The sequence below is a fragment of the Eptatretus burgeri genome, chromosome 22 (assembly GCF_056783735.1).
Source record: "Eptatretus burgeri isolate ZD-2024b chromosome 22, Ebu_testis_v1, whole genome shotgun sequence".
NCBI classification, from domain to species: Eukaryota; Metazoa; Chordata; class Myxini; order Myxiniformes; family Myxinidae; genus Eptatretus; species Eptatretus burgeri.
The window spans coordinates 443,214-463,153 of NC_140982.1; the positions used below are offsets into that span (position 1 = coordinate 443,214).

Genomic DNA, 19,940 nt, shown 5'->3' on the forward strand with positions numbered 1-19,940 from the left:
CGACAGAAGTTGAAATATATTTTGCAAAATTGGCCGGGCCCGGTTCAACGTTGCGTGTCAGTTCGCCTCTTTTGGGGGAGACAAGATTGCAGACAGTGCACTTCCGGTGGCTTCACGCACGGAGCCGTCGTGACCAATCCAGGTGTCGATTACAGTGACCGGGGCCGGCTTGCTACGGAGTGCGATATTTCAATTTTTGTGTCGCGGTCGTCGTTCTCGGTGATCTACAATCTACATCGACGAAAATCTGCAGTGATCTCCTTCAATCTACTTGAAACACCCACATGGGAGTGTGTTTTTTTTAACTCCCGGACGAGTTGCACAACTTCCGTGAGTTTGATTTATTATTTAACGACAACATCCTGTTTTCAAGTTATTCTGTCCAGCGGTTTATTCTCTTGAGGTTTTCCAACAGAGCGTCTTCTATCTATGTTATAATTTCACGATGAAATTTCTTTCATTTATTTTCCCGTGAATGGTTCTCAAATTGAATTCAATCGTTTGACTTCCGGTTCTGGGTTTGGAGCGACGGCAGCTTCTCTCAGGGGTCTCTGCCGACTTTCTCAAAGTTAAGTTTCCGGTCGTTATTTGTCACGTTTTAACTGTTTATTTTCTCACCTACATGTTCACTGTGTGTTCTTAGTTCAGTTTTGTTTTAAAAATTATCCTATTTTGTGAGTTTTCGTCGACCTTGTCTTATCAGGCCACTTAAGGCCTACCCATCCTTCCCCTCTCGGTGTACGATCGTTTTATTTGTATTCTCTCCCTATTTCCATCAATTCCTATTTTCTCCACTTTTCCCAACACCCGCCATCTATCCCTATCAACAACACACTGTCTTTCTTGTCTTATATCCAAAAAATTAACAAAAAACAACAACAACCCTTTCTTTCCCCATACCAACGAGTACCGATCCTTCTTTTTCTTCCTCCTCCTTCTGCAAGCACACCATCTATCTTCGAGTTGAGCTGACCCACTCTCACCATTACCTCCACGATTTCTTCGTACAACCTCCCATTCTCTAATCTCACCTAATCTTCAAATATCCATCAAAAAAAAAAATAATTTCTCTTGTATCCTTCCTCACCAAACACCTGAAACCACGTGTCTCCATCTACCCTCTTCCTGGTACTTTTCATCGACCCATCAGCTTCACTCTGCGTTTATCGTTCCAAGTTCACCGTACACCTCCACGATTATACTTCAACCTTTCCTTTTCCGAAACTTACACAATCCTAATTAAAAATAATAATCATAATAAATAAATTCACTTTTAAGTACAAAAAAACATCACAACGCACATATTCGACTCTCCCACGAGACAAAAGGACGGGGTCCTGACGACACACGTACTTAATAGCGAACGCAGTGAGCTTCATGCTTAAAGCGTGCACATGAGAGAATAGGAAACAACAACACAATACCCCTGACGATTTGGAATCCGTGTCGTCAGCTATGACCTTTTTGCTTCCAGTTGTTTTTAAACGCTGTGCGGTGTATAAACACGATTGGGTTTTATTTCTATCTTGTGAATATTACTTAACGCGTGCACATGAGAGAATAGGAAACAACAACACCATGGCAATTTGGAATCCGTGTCGTTTGCTATGACCCTTTTGCTTCCGTTTTTTTTTTTGCTTCTGGTTTTTTTTTTGTTGTTTCCGGTTTTTGTCATGGGGAATGATGCATGCCGGGAGATAAAGGCATCGTCGGAGACATGAAAGACCCAAATAATATCAGACATGGTGCATATTTCCTCCACTGATTTTAATAAAGATATCTCCCGCATCATCAAAAAATTTTTTTTATCGTGATTTACGTTATTTGATCGCTGATCCCGAATCCAGGCCGAAGTAACCGGAAATTGCGTATACATTTGTGAACAAGTTATAGGTAAAGTCAGAAGCGAATGCAAGAAGAATTCTACGTTCGCTTCTGGTATTTATTTTTTTGATGAGATCCTGTTCTAGGCGGTGTAGTTGTTGTGAGGTAATGTTGAGGTAATATTTATTTTGCTATTATTATGATGCTGTTATCATTATTCTGAGAAAAAATGGCATGATAAGGTGATAAGGTGGAACGACACTTCAGCTGCCATATATCCACCTTTTCAACACTGAAAAAAAGCAATAAAATGGCCGTAACTTGGGAGCCGCTCGTCCGATTGACATCAAACCTTGAAAAGGCACATCTGCGGGGCCCCGGAAATATTCCTGGCAAGTTTCAAATAGTTCGGACCGGCGGTCGTCGAGAAACGGTGGTCGCAGACTAACAAACAGACAGACAGACACACACACACAGATTGCTGGAATTATAGATCGATATCTCACCTGCACACTTAATTATTATTCTATCTCACCTGCACACTTAATTATTATTATATCTCACCTGTTCCCTTAATTATTATTATATCTCACCTGTACACTTAATTATTATTATATCTCACCTGCACACTTAATTATTATTATATCTCACCTGTTCCCTTAATTATTATTATATCTCACCTGTACACTTAATTATTATTATATCTCACCTGTATCCTTGTTTATTATTTATTAAATCTTACCTGTACCCTTGTCTACTTGTCGTAACTGCGAGGAATCTGTGAGGGGGTAGAGCATCAGCTGTGATCAAGTGATTCTCGTCCTTCTTACAGGGGAATTCGCGCATTGCCTTCATCTGAGCCTATCCCTCGGTGTACTGCAGTAAGAGCAGAGGGTGGTAGGCTCTTGACAGAGGAGTCCGAAGTGAAGGCCTTCTGGGCCGGTTACTTTGAGCTGTTGGACCAGGCTGATCCACCAGCTGTCGAGTTGGACGTCAGGTGTGTTCCCATCACTGTTGCTGACCCTCCATTTAACTGTGGTCAACCTTCGTTTGTGCAAACACGGGCTGCGGTGAACTGGTTGAAATGGGGTAAAGCTCCTGGAATCTGTGGCATCCATGCTGAACTTTTCAAGGCTGGTGGAAAAGCTGTACTCGTGTCGTTGTATGCAGTTCTGTTCTCTGTCTGTAACACAGGCATCATACCAACTGACTGGAAGAGGGGCCATGTCATCCCTCTCTGGAAAGGGAAGGGCGGTCGCCAAGACTGCAACGACTGAGGAGTGACTCTGCTCTCAGTGCCGGGAAAGGTCTTTGTTCGGATAATTCTTTATAGAGTTCGTCACCATCTGCTTGAGCACCAGCGTCCAGAGCAGTCAGGCTTAACACCAAAGAGGTCAATGATTGAACGTATCCTTGCTCGACGGGTTCCCACCGAATGCAGACGAGAGTTTTGGCAGGGGCTGCTTGCAGCCTTTGTTGATCTCTGTTAAGCATTTGATTCAGTGAATCGGGATGTCGTCTGGAGGATTCTTTGTCTTTGTGGGGGCAACCAAAACTGACCGATCTGAACTCCACTCTGGGACTGAAAGTGCTGTGACATGTGATGGTACCATCTCTGACTTATTTCCAGTTGTCACTGGAGATTGTCAGGAGTGTGTTCTGGCCCCACACTTTTCAGCACTTGCATGGACTGGATTCTGTGTGGGAGGTGTGCTTCATCTTTTCAAATGCATTTATTGTCGGGGAAAAACGGCTTATTTACGCATACACTTCACGAGATTTGAAAATCTCGTCGAGAAGAGGTGGGTTTCCCTGACAACGGTGAGAAAATATCGTTCCCTTTCCGGGACAACGGTCAGAAAATATCGTTCCGTTTTTGGTTTGATCACGACGTTTCGATGCGTTTTAAAAATAAATGAGAAATGCTGTCAAACACACACTGCACTTTGGGTAAAATAAGTAGTTATTAATAAAAAAAAGATTTGTATTGAAAATACTAGTGCGGGCCCGTACGTGCAAAAAAAACAAAAACTGGATTGGGGCATTGTTTCAATTATATCGGAACAACCGTATCATAAATGGCCATCACTTGGGAAGCAGCAGAAACGGATGAAGAGGAACGATATCAAACTTTGAAAAGGCACATACTCAGGTCCCAGCGTCAATTGTGACATCATATTTAAAAAAATCAGCATTGTGACGTCATTCGTGATGTCATAGCACCGTGTCCTGTCATTGGTTGACAGATAAATGGCCGGAACTTGGGAACCGCTTGTCCGAATAATATCAAACTTTGAAAAGGCACATCCTCAGGTGCCCGGCAATATTCCTGGCAAGTTTCAACTCGATCGGACCAGTGGTTGTCGAGAAACGGCGGTCGCAGACAAACATACAGACACACAGAGATTGCAGGAATTATAGATAGATTCAGGTTTCGAGGCAACGTAGACCCGTTTGTATTGCCGAATACAGCAAGGGGCAGAAGAAAGACGAACTTTCCAACTATTTTATATCCGGAGGTTTGTGCCATCACCAATCAGTTTTGAGAGCGTTCGCCAAGAGGCTTAAGCACTCAAGCAAGCACTCGATCGAAATGGTTGATAATTAGAATGTGTCGCTTGGCAAGCGACAGCAAACTCATTGGGAATGAAACACACCCTGGATTTAATGAATTATCCACACAGCAGAGTACCCGTCCGACGGGCGATCTTTTTCCAAGCGTGCAACACGTTCTTTGACACATCACTTTATTTGGGCGGTGTATGGGCAACAGACAACTTTATATTGGCAAAAAAAGCAATAACCAGGGTTACGTGCATGAAGCAAAAAAACACATCTCCTGTTGATGATCACAAACATCTCCCAGCACTGGAAAACGTGGGGACAGGAACACTGCACTGTAAATGGTGAAGACTTGTAATACCTTCTCCCACCAATAGGGGGCGCTACACGGTACACATTTACATCGAGAATTTACAAAGATAAAAACATCCCGATACATTAATTGTGGTCATGCTGATCCTGTGAAACACCAATCAGACAGTTTATCGTCAGAATCAGACAGTTTGGGAATCGAACCCGGACTCGTCAGCTGAAAGGTAACTCCACCACCCTAATATCACCACATTTTCAGTTACACACACACACACACACCACCGTACACAACGTGCTTTGTTTTACACAAAAAGGATACACAATGAAATGGGACACAGGAGCTCATTCAGCCCCCTGATAACCCCCCAATTCAGCGGCACCCCCTGATAACCAATAACAATGGACATTATTCAAATATTTTCAACAGTTACAAGTCACACAATTTTATTTTCCACGTTTGAACAAAGATGCGATGACGAAAACCGCCACGGATAGTAACTTACAGATTGAAAACCCGGGAACGCTGTGTCCCTCCCGCGGGTCCACTTGTGGTCCACGACGCGTGGGTTACCTAGAAACCGCTAAGCCATGCCCCTTCGCTCATTGTGTTTTTTAATGAGTCTAAATCGATTACTGGTGTCGCTAATAAACGTTTGAATGATTAACTTTGAACTGTGTCGTCGTTTAAAACGACGGAATAACATTTGTAAACGGAGGTTGTTTGATCGAGAGGAAGGAACGAGGTTAGAATACCTTCGAGGTATTAAACTTGCTTATTTGAGTTGTGATTTTAACTTCTTTTGAGGCTGTTTGAAGGTGATTAAAGGAAAGTTCTTCGAATGTTAACTTTCGGAGGATTACTCAAGGAAACACACGTGAGCTCGATGGGACGCTGAACGGAGGGAAGACGAGAGTCGAGAGAGAGACAAAGAAACACAAACGGTGGGACACCCAGGGAGGTGTCTCCAACGACGTCCGCATTTACGGAATATAAAGCGTGAAGTTTAGGTGCTCAATCGAGTTGCGAACAGTCACGACCTTTTTGTCAAAACTGTATACGTGCTCCCACCCTTCGGTGATTGAACCTTTTCCCCACTTTTGCATGAAGGCTCGGGAATGGTCCTCTCCCTTCTTGGTTCTCCAGTGCGGTTAAGAACACCGCCCTCAAGAACCAAGTGGATAGCATTTTACCCCTTATCCTCACCGTGGCCTTAACCCTTCCCCCCTTCCCCTACTTACCCCCCCCAAACATTCAAAAACAAAATAAAAAACAGAAAAATGAAGCCTCACGGGGGTGCTCAGGGTGAGATAACATCTTGAAGATGGAGTCTCAGCTCCATGAGCCCTGCACTGAGATGGGTCTCGGTCTTGGCGCCATGAGCCCTGCATTGAGATGTGTCTCAGTCTTGGCACCATGAGCCCTGTATTGAGATGGATCGCAGTCTCGGCACGATGAGCTTTGCATTGAGATGGATCTCAGTCTCAGCACCACGAGCTTTGCATTGAGATGGATTTCGGTCTCAGCACCACAAGCCCGGCAGTGACATGGATTTCGGTCTCGGCACAATGAGCCCTGCATTGAGATGGATCTCAGTCTCGGCACCATGAGCCCTGTCTTAAGATGGATCTCGGTCTTGGCACCATGAGCCCTGTATTGAGATGGATCTGGGTCTTGGCACCATGAGCCCTGTATTGAGATGGATCTGGGTCTTGGCACCATGAGCCCTGTATTGAGATGGATCTTTGTCTCCACACCATGAGCCCTGTATTGAGATGGATCTCCGTCTTGGCACGATGAGCCCTGCATTGAGATGGATCTTCGTCTCCGCACCATGAGTCCTGCATTGAAATGGATCTCAGTCTTGGCACCATGAGCCCTGCATTGAGATGGATCTCGGTCTTGGCACCATGAGCCCTGCATTGAGATGGATCTCGGTCTTGGCAACATGAGCCCTGCATTGAGATGGATCTCGGTCTTGGCACCATGAGCCCCGTCTTGAGATGGATCTCAGTCTTGGCACCATGAACCCTGTATTGAGATGGATCTGGGTCTTTGCAACATGAGCCCTGTGTTGAAATGGATCTCATTCTCGGCACCATGAGCCCTGTATTGAGATGGATCTGTCTCGGCACCATGAGCCCTTTATTGAGACTAGTACAGGCCCGTAGGGGCGGGCCCGTAGGTGCGTGCCCGTAGGTGAGTGCCAGTATGTGCAGCCCTCTCTCGCCCCCTCTCTCGCCCTCCTCACTCTCATCCCCCGCCCTCTTGCCCCCTCTCTCCCCCCTAGTCTCGCCCTTCCTCTCTCCCCCCTCCTCTCTCGCCCCTCTCTCTCGCCCCCACTCTCTTCCCCCCCTCTCCCGTCCCCCTCTCTCGCAGATATTGGTCGACAGATAAATGGTCGTAACTTGGGAACCGCTCGTCGGATTAATACCAAACCTTGAAAAGGCACATCCGCGGGTCCACAGAAATATTCCTGGCAAGTTTCAATCAGAGCGGACAGTCAATCATGCAAAAAAAAAAAAAAAAATAAATAAGTAAACATTAATTGTGACGTCATTCTTGACGTCAAAGCACCGTGTCTTGTTTTTTTAGATGAGATCCTGTTCTAGGCGGTGTAGTTGTCGTTGTGAAGGTAATGTTGAGGATTTTTTTTTTTCAGATGAGATCCTGTTCCAGGCGGTGCAATTGTTGTTGTGCAGGTAATGTTGAGGTAATATTTATTTTTGCAGATGAGATCCTGTTCTCGGCGGTGTAGTTGTCGTTGTGAAGGTAATGTTGAGGTATAATGTTGAGGTAATATTTATTTTTTTAGATGAGATCCTGTTCTAGGCGGTGTCATTGTTGTTGTGAAGGTAATGTTGAGGTATAATGTTGAGGTAATATTTATTTTTTTAGATGAGATCCTGTTCTCGGTGGTGTAGTTGTCGTTGTGAAGCTGATGTTGCAGAAATTTTTTTTTTCAGATGAGATCCTGTTCGAGGCGGTGTAGTTGTTGTTGTGATGGTAATGTTGAGGTAATATTTATTTTTTCAGATGAGATTCTGTTCTCGGCGGTGTAGTTGTCGTGAAGGTAATGTTGAGGTAATATTTATTTTTTTCGATGAGATCCTGTTCTAGGCGGTATAGTTGTTGTGAAGGGAATGTTGAGGAAATATTAATTTTTTCAGATGAGATCCTGTTCTCGGCAGTGTAGTTGTCGTTGTGAAGGTAATGTTGAGGTATGATGTTGAGGTAATATTAATTTTTTTAGATGAGATCCTGTTCTAGGTGGTGTAGTTGTTGTTGTGAAGGTAATGTTGAGGTATAATGTTGAGGTGATATTAATTTTTTAAGATGAGATCCTGTTCTCGGCGGTGTAGTTGTTGTGAAGGTAATGTTGAGGTACAATGTTGAGGTAATATTTATTTTTTTAGATGAGATCCTGTTCTCGGTGGTGTAGTTGTCGTTGTGAAGGTAATGTTGAGGTATGATGTTGAGGTAATATTAATTTTTTTAGATGAGATCCTGTTCTAGGTGGTGTAGTTGTTGTTGTCAAGGTAATGTTGAGGTATAATGTTGAGGTGATATTAATTTTTTAAGATGAGATTCTGTTCTCGGCGGTGTAGTTGTCGTGAAGGTAATGTTGAGGTAATATTTATTTTTTTCGATGAGATCCTGTTCTCGGCGGTATAGTTGTTGTGAAGGGAATGTTGAGGAAATATTAATTTTTTCAGATGAGATCCTGTTCTAGGCGGTGTCGTTGTTGTGAAGGGAATGTTGAGGAAATATTAATTTTTTCAGATGAGATCCTGTTCTCGGCAGTGTAGTTGTCGTTGTGAAGGTCATGTTGAGGTATAATGTTGAGGATTTTTTTTTCAGATGAGATCCTGTTCTAGGCGGTGTAGTTGTCATTGTGAAGGTAATGTTGAGGTATAATGTTGAGGTAATATTAATTTTTTTCAATGAGATCCTGTTCTCGGCGGTGTAGTTGTAGTTGTGAAGGTAATGTTGAGGTATAATGTTGAGGATTTTTTTTTCAGATGAGATCCTGTTCTAGGCGGTGTAGTTGAGATTGTGAAGGTAATGTTGAGGTAATATTAATTTTTTTCGATGACATCCTGTTCTCGGCGGTGTTGTTGTTGTTGTGAAGGTAATGTTGAGGTATAATGTTGAGGTAATTTTTTTTTTTCAGATGAGATCCTGTTCGAGGCGGTATAGTTGTTGTTGTGATGGTAATGTTGAGGTAATATTTATTTTTTCAGATGAGGTTCTGTTCTCGGCGGTGTAGTTGTTGTTGTGAAGGTAATGTTGAGGTAATATTTATTTTTTCAGATGAGATCCTCTTCTACGCGGTGTAGTTGTCGGTGTGAAGGTAATGTTGACGTAATATTTATTTTTTCAGATGAGATACTGTTCTAGGCGGTGTAGTTGTTGTTGTGAAGGTAATGTTGAGGTCATATTTATTTTTTCAGATGAGGTCCTGTTCTAGGCGGTGTAGTTGTTGTGAAGGTAATGTTGAGGTAATATTTATTTTTTCAGATGAGGTCCTGTTCTAGGCGGTGTAGTTGTTGTTGTGAAGGTAATGTTGAGGTAATATGCAGTAGTGTTATCACGGTTATAGAAATGCACAAATAATTAATTTGATCTATAGTATACCCAATCACACCTTCATGACTAAAAAATTAAAAACAAAACTGGAGAATAAATACTCTCGCAGTTTTAAGTCTAATTTTATTATAAAGATATCTCCCGCATCTTCAAAAAATAATTTTTAATCGTGATTTATATTATTTGATCGCTGATCCCGAATCCCGGCCGAAGTCACCGGAAATTGCAGCATCGAATATAAGAAGAATTCAACGTTCGCTTCCAGGCTATGCCTATTCCATATTAATATGTATGTTCGTCCATAAATCCTGACAGAAAATACGTGAGAGAAAATAAAGGCCTCAAGCCTTATTAAACTTGAATTAAATAAAACGCGATATTTACACACATGTACGTGTCAAACCAAAGGGAAAACATGTTGTTAATCGTCTCCTCGACCAAACATGCATTAAAATGTCGACGAAATCAAAGGAACATCGTTCCACAAAACCACGATGACGTGGGAAGGAGAACACCACACCGTGAGTTCAAAATGGCGGTGGACGCACTCTTCTTCTTCTTCGCTTTAATCTTCTTCTTCTTCTTCATCTATAATTAACTTTCCTGTAAAACGGTATCGATTTCAAACTTAATCAAACTGTATCGTTTATATACATTTTAATTAAACACATTCACGGGTTTTCACACTTTTTGACTTCGTGGGACCCGAAATCTTTTGTTGGGAAAAAAAGAAAAAAAACGGAAAGTGGCTTCTTCTTCTTCTTCTTCTGCTTCACCAATCATGTGGACCACGTGGGATAAATTTAAGTGATTCTTGTCCGTTGAGACCAGCAGTTCACCACGCACTCACAAACCACCGGTACACGCACGGCAACGAACAGATGACCACGCCGGTCTTTCACGAACCGGTCGGCCAGACCTTCGCGATAGACACCGTGGGGGCTCTTTAAGGTCCACAGACGCAGGACGGCCGGCTTAACATCCATCCGAGGGACAGCCTGTAAAACACCAGGATGGCGGTTTATAGCCTGGTCGGGATTCGAACCCGGGCTTCCTCGATGCCATCCTGCCAGCACGGATTACATCAATGTGTGTTCTTATCAAATTTATTTATTTAAGAATAATGACAAACCAGATCGAGCTGTGACGCTCTTTGGTCGCACGTGATTGGTGGCGAATCTGCCGCCGAGAAATCGTGACTCATCAAGACCCTTGATCACGTGATTGATGGCGAATCTGCCGGTGAAAAAGCGTGACTAATCAAGGCTCCTGATCACGTGACTCGACGAGGTGAAGGGGGTCCATGGTCGGTTCACCCGAGGATGAGGAGTCCGGACCCGGTACGTGACGTCACTCCTAACCGACGTCTTGTGGTCCCTGTAAGTTTATTATATATTTAATGGATTGTTTTGTGTTTCAGATTCTGCGGTGAAAGGGAAGATCGAGTCCGAGTTCGTCCGTGATTCGTTCCCTCGATATGAAGGTTTGAACCACAAACTCATTCCTCATGTTATCGTTTTACTAACAATAATATATTAATAATAATATTATTCTGCAGAGTGAATGCAACAACAGTATACCGGGTCCTTGTTATTCCCCTCAAGGTACAAATCCCCATGGAGTTTGGTAATTAATTGTTAAAATGGGAATCCCATCCGAGTTATACGTCATGACGTCATCATTCGATTCCTCTTTACCCTCGTTTACACCAACTCAGATGAACGTTTACTCTGTTCGTGGGACCCCTGCACCGGCACACAATGGCCTCATCATTTCGAGGTCGACGGTGGGATGTTCCACCTGCCCGAGGAACTTCTGGCTGATGAGACGAGTGACTCACCTGTACCTGCGGGTGAAGGTACGCTCATTGATTGAACCGACCCCCGAACCCTGTGAGGCACCAGGACGTGAGTTTGTCCGGTATTTATCATGGAACAGGAAGTTAAAACCTGATGATGTTTCCTTCCGAACATTCACCACCGAAACCACTGCTCGGTGGCCTTTTTGACCCCCGACCGTAAGCCCGGTGTCCCCAATGGAGCAGGAATTTCTGCTCTGACATGCACTGTCAACTTTGTACAAACAATAGAAGGGTGTGTTTCTTTCTAAATAATGTCCAATCAATTGAATTGGCCACAGGTGGACTGTAATCAAGTTGTGGAGACATCTCAAGGATGATTGAAGGAAATTGGATGCACCTGAGCTCAATCTGGAGTGTCATAGCAAAGGGGCTGAATACTTATGGACGCAAGACATTTCAGATTTTCACTTTTAATTAATTTGAAAGCTTTGTAACACCCGAGGAATGGAGAAGAATTCTAGCTCACAGGTCAAGCTGTCTCAGAGAGAGGTTTAATTGGGGTTCTCCGAGCCATGAAGGACAATGCGTGACTGGAAGCAGGTGAGGAGAGAGTGGAGGTACGGGCAGGCTGCCTTAACGATAAGGCCAGCGAGGAGATGCCTGCTTTAAAGTGATCTCCAAGACAACAGCAGGGAAGTAGATTTGGCGAGTATACCGACCAGGAGATTGGAGCGACCAACGTACAGCGGGGTGAAGTTGGTTCTTTGTAGTCAGCGAATGGGGTCACGAAAGCATCCCAGGCTCGGCATACAGTGGACTCCCGATTCCTCCTTTACTGTTTGAGTCAGTTTTAAAATTAACTTTGTCACATGAAATTCAGAGAATGTGCCTTTCTTGCTCCACATTAAATTGAGCAGCTCAGGGGAAAGCCTTTCTCCCCTTTGTCTCCTCCGTTCCATCTCTTACATTATTCCTCTCTCCTGTCTCCTCATCCAAACCGTCGGTATTTTATATCTTCCACGCTGTCGGTGCCTCTAACATTAAGAGTTGTTCATCGTTGCCAAGACCAATGCAGCTGCTGTCAGTGTCTCTTATCTCGTTTTGTTGCCATTGCTGAGTCCGATTCGGCAGCATCGTCGGTGTCTCTTATCTCGTGTTGTGGTCACTGCTCTGGCCATTTCAGCCTTGCTTGGTGTCATTGTGACCCGTCCAGACTTTCAACAGGTAAAACGATTCTTTAACCAAAGTACAAAACAATTCCTTCACCCCAGTACAAATAACTTTCACACACAGCACAATTAAACACGTTATACTGGTCCGAAACCCGATCTGGTGAAATCACACAATTCATATGTTTGTAACAACAGGAATTAATAATAATAATTCATGTTTTGTGTTCGATGGGGTGATGCAAGAGACTGGGGAAAAGGGCGGGAAAACCCGGAATTAATTTATTTATTCCACTTTAAACCTCTTTAAGCTTTTATTTAAATTTAATTATATACTTCAACACTTCAGAACACAAATCTCTCCTTCAAAATACTTCCCAGAACCGAGCTGTATATCGATGTATCGCACGAGAAGGCGTGGCAGGTGAGAGGGACAGTGTCAGGGTGAAGGAGATTCTACCAATATTATGTGGTGATGTCAGTAAACTCCTGGATTTTTAAAAACGATCTTTAAAATCATTGATTTATTAAATTTTACGTAAATATATATATATATATATAAATATATTTGAACACTGCATGGGATATCGTATTCTGTGAACGCTCTCGTTACCTCCGTCACTGAAGGTGGACAGAGGTTACGTTTCCACCCCTGTCCGTTTGTCTGTGAGCATGTTATCTCAAAAGGTTGTGGACGAGTTGTGACAAAACTCGGTGGATGAGTTCTGCAGGTGACAAGAACAAGCCGATTCGATTTTGGTTCAGGTCTGTATCCCGATCCGACCCATCAGTGGGATACAAAACGTAAACTGTTGAGCATGGCGGAGGTACGCGCTCCACCGAGTTCTGTTCTTGTTCATGTGGTGTTGCTGTATGACAGGCTTTATGGGCCGAACGACCTCCTTCTGCATCAAAGTTCCTTGTGCATCCTTTTGTAAGTCTTTCACGAACCAGCTGACCAGGCCCGACTTTCGACTGGAGGTGGCAGGGATTTGTATTTTGCTCTTCGTGCCGACACTGTGCGAGTACAAACCCAGTATTTTTTTGTGTTTTTATGGGTTTTTTTCTCCGGAACCGCTTGTCGAATTGAGAGGAAATTTTCACTGCAGGTGCGACTGCTCGTGAAGAATATTTTCGTGATGATTATGACGTCATAGGTCACGTGGTGTGGTAGCCATGTTGGGAAAACTTTGGACCGCTCTCTGAAACCTTACTCAGGAAATAATTGAAACTTGTCACACAGCAAGTATTCGTAATGGGAAATAAGCGTGATTTTTAAAAATGACGTCATAGGTGCCTTCGTTATGACGTCATAATTGCATCTATCTATAATTCCAGCAATATGTGTGTGTGTGTGTATCTGTGACCGCTGTTTCTCGACAACCACTGGTACGATCTAATTGAAACTTGCCAGGTATATTGCTGGGGACCTGAGTATGTGCCTTTTCAACGTTTGATATTAATCGGACAAGTGCTTCCCAAGTTATGGCCATTCATTTACCAACCAATGACATGACACGTTGCTGCGGCCATTTATTTACCAACCAATGACAAGACACGTTGCTGCGTAGGCGTGGCTGCGTCGGCCAGTGCGCGTCCGGCCGACGATGACGTCACGGGCCATGCCGGTTACATGGCAGCGAATGTCATGACAAGCAAAAACTGGGAGGTAAACTTGATTTTAATTAACTCTGTGTGAGGAAGTGTGGTTGTCGCGAGAGTGAAGGAACGGCCTGTGTGGTTGTCGTTTCTGGCTCGCGGTTTGAAGGTTTTTTATTATTAACCCGCCCCCTCCCGGAGGGAGGGAGCGTGATATTGTAATCGTCCGGTTTGTTGGATTCGCATAATATGCTAGATATCCCTTATTGTCGGGTTTTCTGTGTGTGTGTGTGTGTGTGTGTGTGTGTGTGTGTGTGTGTGTGTGTGTGTGTGTGTGTGTGTGTGTGTGTGTGTGTGTGTGTGTGTGACCGCTGTTTCTCGACAGCACGAACCAGCGAACCAATTTCGATGAAACTTTGCCAACATGTGGAATATATACTGGGAATGTGCGCGTTTGAATTTCGTTGCCTAGCAACCACCCGTTGCTGTGCAGCGGCCGTAAAACCGCGTACAGTATTTTCAATACTTGTCCTTCAGTTTTGAATCTGGACAAAGGAGACTTTGGAATTAAAACCTCACTTGGAGGTATATGTAGAAAATTTTATCGAGGCGATTTTTGATTTAGGTTTTATTTGTCAAATGGTAGTCCTTCAAAAATCGGGTGTCTATTTACCGTCATTTTTTATGAGGGGCTTAGGAAAGTGGGCGGAGCTTAGGGAAAGTGGACGTGGTTGATGAAAAGTGGGAGTGGCATAGGAAAGTGGGCGTGGCGTAGGAAAGTGGGCGGAGCTTATGAAAATATTGTGGCTCAGGTGTGGTCAAACAAGAGCATTGAGAGAAGCTTATCAGGTTTTCCGTGTGTGTGTGTGTGTATGCGTGTGTGTGTGTGTGTGTGTGTGTGTGTGTGTGTGTGTGTGTGTGTGTGTGTGTGTGTGTGTGTCTGCAATGCGAGGCTCCACAGCACAAACAAGCAAACCGATTATTTTTAAATGGTAGTCCTTCAAAAATAGGGTGTCTATTTACCGTCATTTTTTATGAGGAGTGCCAGTTGGCAAAATACGCAATAGGAAAAATCTTGCCAGGCAGAGGAACAATTGTATGTGAACCAATACGTCTTGGCAATGAATCTTCGTCGGTGGATCGGTCAGAATGAAAAGCATCGTATCCAGCGCTTCGATCCTCGCGAATCCCTCGTCACCTACCGGCTTGTTACGAAATCTAAAGATTTCGTAAGTATATTGAGGACTTCTGTCCTCTGTTTGTGTGTTTGTTTGTGTGTGTGTTTGTGTTTGTTTGTAGGCACGATAACTCGAGAACCGAAGAAGCTACCAATGTCAAATTACACCACGTGATTCAGGAGGGTGATGGCTAGCGCTGATTAGATTTTGGTCAAAATCGGTCTAAGGTCAAGGTCACAGTGAGGTCAAACATAATTCCGTAAATTCATGTGGAGAAATGGAGTATTTTTGCTTCGGTCGACGTAACGAGTTCGTTTTAACTTCGATTTTAATTTTGTCTTCGGTTTTTGCGATCGCTTTGGACGCTTAACACTTGCTTGTCGAAATTCTGGTAAAAATCGGATGTTTTGGAGATTGTTTTAAGATTGTATAAAAATATTTCACTCGCCGCGTCACGGCTCGTCACGTGGTGCAGCGCGCTCTAGCAGACGCGTCGTTGAGTCAAGTAAAGGTTTTGCATGTGCGCGCTGATGGTGTTTTCGATAAAGATGGTGTTTAAGAGTCATTTTTTATCCCAATAAAGGTTATCGTCGCATGCCTGACTCGCAAAGCCGTCGGATTATGTAAACATTGTTGGTGGATGGCCGAATATTACGGTTTTTTGACTTTGATAAAATTATATTAAATAATTGCGTGGAGAAATGGAGATTTTTGCTTCGGTCGATGTTACGATTTTTGATGGTTTGTTACAGAATCATCATAGAAAGTACTGGTTTGCGTCGCAACCTTCTCTTGAGATAGCTTTTATTAGACAAGGTCAGAGGTCAAGTTGACGATTTCGTAAGTACCAGTCTATGACTGCTTGTTTGTCTGTTTGTTTGTCTTTCTGTCTGTTAGCAACTTTACAGCAAAACGGCTTTAGCAAACACTATCAAATTTAATCCACAGGTGGGCAATGAACCTTGGACGACACCATTAACTTTTGGGTCCAATTGGATCAAGGGTCAAGGTCAAGGTCACGAAAAGATCAAAATCGTTTTTCACTCATAACTTCGTCAAAAATGATCTGATTTACTTCAAACAAAGACTAAAATATTCCTTATTCTATTCGTTATGATCAACATTCAGGTTAAGGATGTATCAAATTTAAATTTGATCCCCAAAATAACTTTATGCCTTAAATGGGCGGGATTTGTTGTGCCTGGCACCACTTGTTATTATTTTTTTTTGCACGTACAGCCACGCACGTAAGGGCACATGAGAGCGAAGGAACGGCCTGTGTGGTTGTTGTTTCTGGCACACGGTTTGAAAGTTTTTTTTGTTGTTGTTTGCACGTACGGCCACGCACGTATGGTCACGCACCTATAGGCGTGCACTAGTTTGTATAATGCAACATCAAAAAAAATTGAGGGCCATCCCAGGATAAAATGTGTCATAGAAAGAAAAAAAAACGATGACATCATCAGTCACGTGATTCGACAGCCATATTGTTTGTGTTTTTTCACCTTCAAAAATCTTCTCTGAAGTGGCTGAACAGATTGAGGTGAAATTTTACACGTATGACCGCCTATTCGTGAGGAACAAAAGATTCACACATATGACATGGTTTGGCAGCCATATTTGATTTACCCGAAAACCTATAAAAAAAACATCTTCTCCAGAACGGCTGGACAGATCAATGGGAAACTTCACACAAATGTTCCCCAAGCCGTGGTGTACAAGTTTGTGAAGGAATAATTGATAGGTCACATGGTTTGGCAGCCATATTGGATTGAAGAAAAATAGTAAATAATGTTTTCTCTGGAACCGCTGAATCAATCGACCTGAAACGTCACAATTATGATCCAGTTGTGATAGTGAATAAATGTTTTGAATTGATGGTGAATAAAATTTCATCTTGATCGGATGCATGGTCTGGAAGCCAGAATTATTTGATTTTTTTTAATCTGGGATTTCTTTTTGTTTTTTTTATATGGCTACTTGGATGTTCCTGGATGGGTTTGAGGGTAGAGGAGTAGCAGCTGAAATGTGAATCCTATCCAGGTTCCTCCTGATGACTTCATCTTTGCTTTTCGCTTGTTCGGGTTCCTTCTGATACAGGACTTACATTTGTTCTTTTGTTCTTACATTTGTTCTTCTTACTATTTGTTCTTACATTTGATTTGAATTTAATTAATTTTAATCCCGTTCTAAATTCAATTGAATAATAACGAAAAACGTCACGGGTCAGGGTCAGGTGTCCAATCAAAGCAGGGCTGCATCAAAGCGGGACATCTTGGTACCCGGTCATCACAACCAGCAGTTATAAAGTGGCAGTTCTAATTATATCTCATATTGATTACAAAACACACCTGTACACAAACACCACACAAAAGTCCTGGCGAGGGTCTGCAATCTCTGATTGTTCTTTTTCTTGTTCTCTATATCATAATTCACTCAAAGTGTGCGGTTGACCAAAATAAACAACATCCCCGCTGCCTTTTTCTCCGCTGCAACCCATCCCGATGGACCGAGGGCCCGCTTGGTGCGGAGCGCGATATTTTGATGTTGGTGTCACGGTCGTTGTCCTCGGTGATCGACTACAATCTACATCGACTGAAATCTGCTGCAGTGATCGACTACAATCTACTAGAAACACCTTGAAGGGAGTGTTTTTTTATACTCCCTGGACAAGTTGTACAACTTCCGTGAGTTTGATTTATTACTTATCGATAACATCCTGTTTTCCAGTTATCCTGTCCAGCGGTTTATTCTCTGAAGGTTTTCATACAGAGAATCTTCTATCTACGAAATAATTTCACAATTAAATTTCTTTCAATTACTTTTTCGTGACTAGTTCTCAAATTTAAAATTACTTTCTTCAAAGTATCTCGCCCCTCTGATTTTACAACGTTTCAAGTGGAACTCCAGCCATAACTGGTTGGACTGAAATCCTTATCCGAAAAATCTGAAACTTTATTTATCTGATACATGATTCAGATAACAGTTAACAATGGTAATATTGTTCAGAATGAACGTGCAAGGTGAGACTATGTGCTGCACGAGTGCTGTTCAAGTTGTAAAAGTGATTTATTGATGTTTTTGCTCCATTGTCTCTTTGCAGAGAAAAAATGTGAAACGTCTTCACGTGTCAACTGTTCCTCGTCGGTGGACGGAGAAGTTTCTTTCGATCATCACCCGACAGAGACCTTGTGTCAAGATGGTGAGAAGTTTGGGGTTGTGTCTAGAAACAACAACAACTGCGACAGGTGGATCATTGTCTCGCAACAGGAGAAACAAAGAAGTGAGAAGACAAACAAGTTTTCTGTAACCAACAAAGACTTCACCTCCTCATCGTGTTTAAAAGGAGGTGTAAAAATATGCACAGGTGAGACGTCACACAGGTGCAGTGTGTGTCATAAGGAATTTGCTTCTTCTTCATATCTGTTGACACATCAAAGAATAAACACCCACAAGAAACCCTACAATTGTTCTGTGTGTGACAAGGTCTTTGCTCATTCATCATCTGCATCTAGACATCAAAGAATACACACCGGAGATAAACCCTACAAGTGTTCTCTGTGTAACAAAGCGTTTAATCAAACATCGAACTTACATTCACATCAAAGAATACACACCGGGAAGAAACCGTACAAGTGTTCTGTGTGTGACAAAGCGTTTAATCAAACATCGACCTTCCATTCACATCAAAGAATACACACCGGAGATAAACCCTTCAAGTGTTCTGTGTGCAACAAGGCCTTTGCTCATCCCTCAACTGCATCAGCACATCAAAGAATACACACCGGAGAGAAACCTTACAAGTGTTCTGTGTGTCACAAAGCGTTTAATCAAACATCGAACTTACATACACATCAAAGAATACACACTGGAGAGAAACCCTACAAGTGCTCTGTGTGTGACAAAGCGTTTAATCAAACATCGAACTTACATACACATCAAAGGGAGCACACCGGGAAGAAACCCTACAAGTGTTCTGTGTGTAACAAGACCTTTGCTCATCCCTCAACTGCATCAGCACATCAAAGAATACACACCGGAGAGAAACCTTACAAGTGTCCTTTGTGTGACAAAGCCTTCACTCATTCATCAACTGTATCAAAACATCAAAGATTACACACCGGAGAGAAACGCTATCATTGTTCTGTGTTAAACAAGGCCTTTACTCGTCCATCATCTGTGTCGAGACATCAAACAATACATCAAAGCAAATAATTTCCAGGAACAGGTACGAGTAGAAGACGCCACACACGGGATGGAAATAGCAGCAAATCCAGCGCCATCGATTGCAAAGAAGAGAAATGAAAAATACAAAAAGATACATCAACAAATATATTACGTCAACTGGGAGAACGACAAAAGAGCAGGAAGATTGTAAAAAGATCTGGAAATAGTTTGGGGAGAAACAAAGAAAGCACTTTACAGTGGCTTGGAAGACGTCATGTTTACTGGGATGGAGAACGAGTCAGAGTACAGTGTCTATAGAAAGTCTACACCCCCTTTCAAAATTGTCACCTTTTGATGCCTTATGGAATTAAATCAGACTTTTTACACCTTTATTTACACATTGTAACCCACAACTTCCAAGTGAAAAATAAATTACACAAATTTCAGAAATTCTGATGATTTCAGAATAAAATCAGCCGTTCCTGTTGGTTTCCACTGCTGGGTGGTGAATTTCACAGCAAAGACTCAACCAGGAGCACCGAGGAGCTTTCAGAAGACGTCAGGGATAAAGTTGTGTAAATGCACAGATCAGGGGATGGGTATAAAAAAAATCAAATGCTTTGAATATCCCTTGCAGCACAATCAAGACAGTCATTAAGAAATGGAAGGCGTATGGAACCACCAAGACCGTCTAGATGAGACCGTTCCTCCAAACTGGATGACGAAGCAATGAAGAGACT

At 42.8% G+C, this 19,940-nt stretch overlaps 2 protein-coding genes across 2 annotated transcripts in view; one reads left to right on the plus strand and one right to left on the minus strand.

Annotated features, from left to right (window-relative positions):
- LOC147007992 (uncharacterized) overlaps positions 1-9,850 on the minus strand; it is a 75,683-nt gene extending 65,833 nt beyond the window's left edge. The window contains exon 1 of the transcript XR_015053710.1: positions 9,777-9,850. The gene's annotated coding sequence lies outside the window, so the exon portion shown is untranslated. The remainder of the gene's footprint in view (positions 1-9,776) is intronic.
- Positions 1-17,720, plus strand: part of LOC147007993 (uncharacterized) — a 73,093-nt gene extending 55,373 nt beyond the window's left edge. Inside the window, exons 10-12 of the mRNA XM_085865886.1 lie at positions 10,707-10,769; positions 11,004-11,144; positions 17,476-17,720. Coding sequence (XP_085722012.1) covers positions 10,707-10,769; positions 11,004-11,144; positions 17,476-17,486 — 215 coding nt within the window. The 3' untranslated portion in view covers positions 17,487-17,720. The remainder of the gene's footprint in view (positions 1-10,706; positions 10,770-11,003; positions 11,145-17,475) is intronic.
- The last annotated feature ends 2,220 nt before the right edge of the window (positions 17,721-19,940 follow it).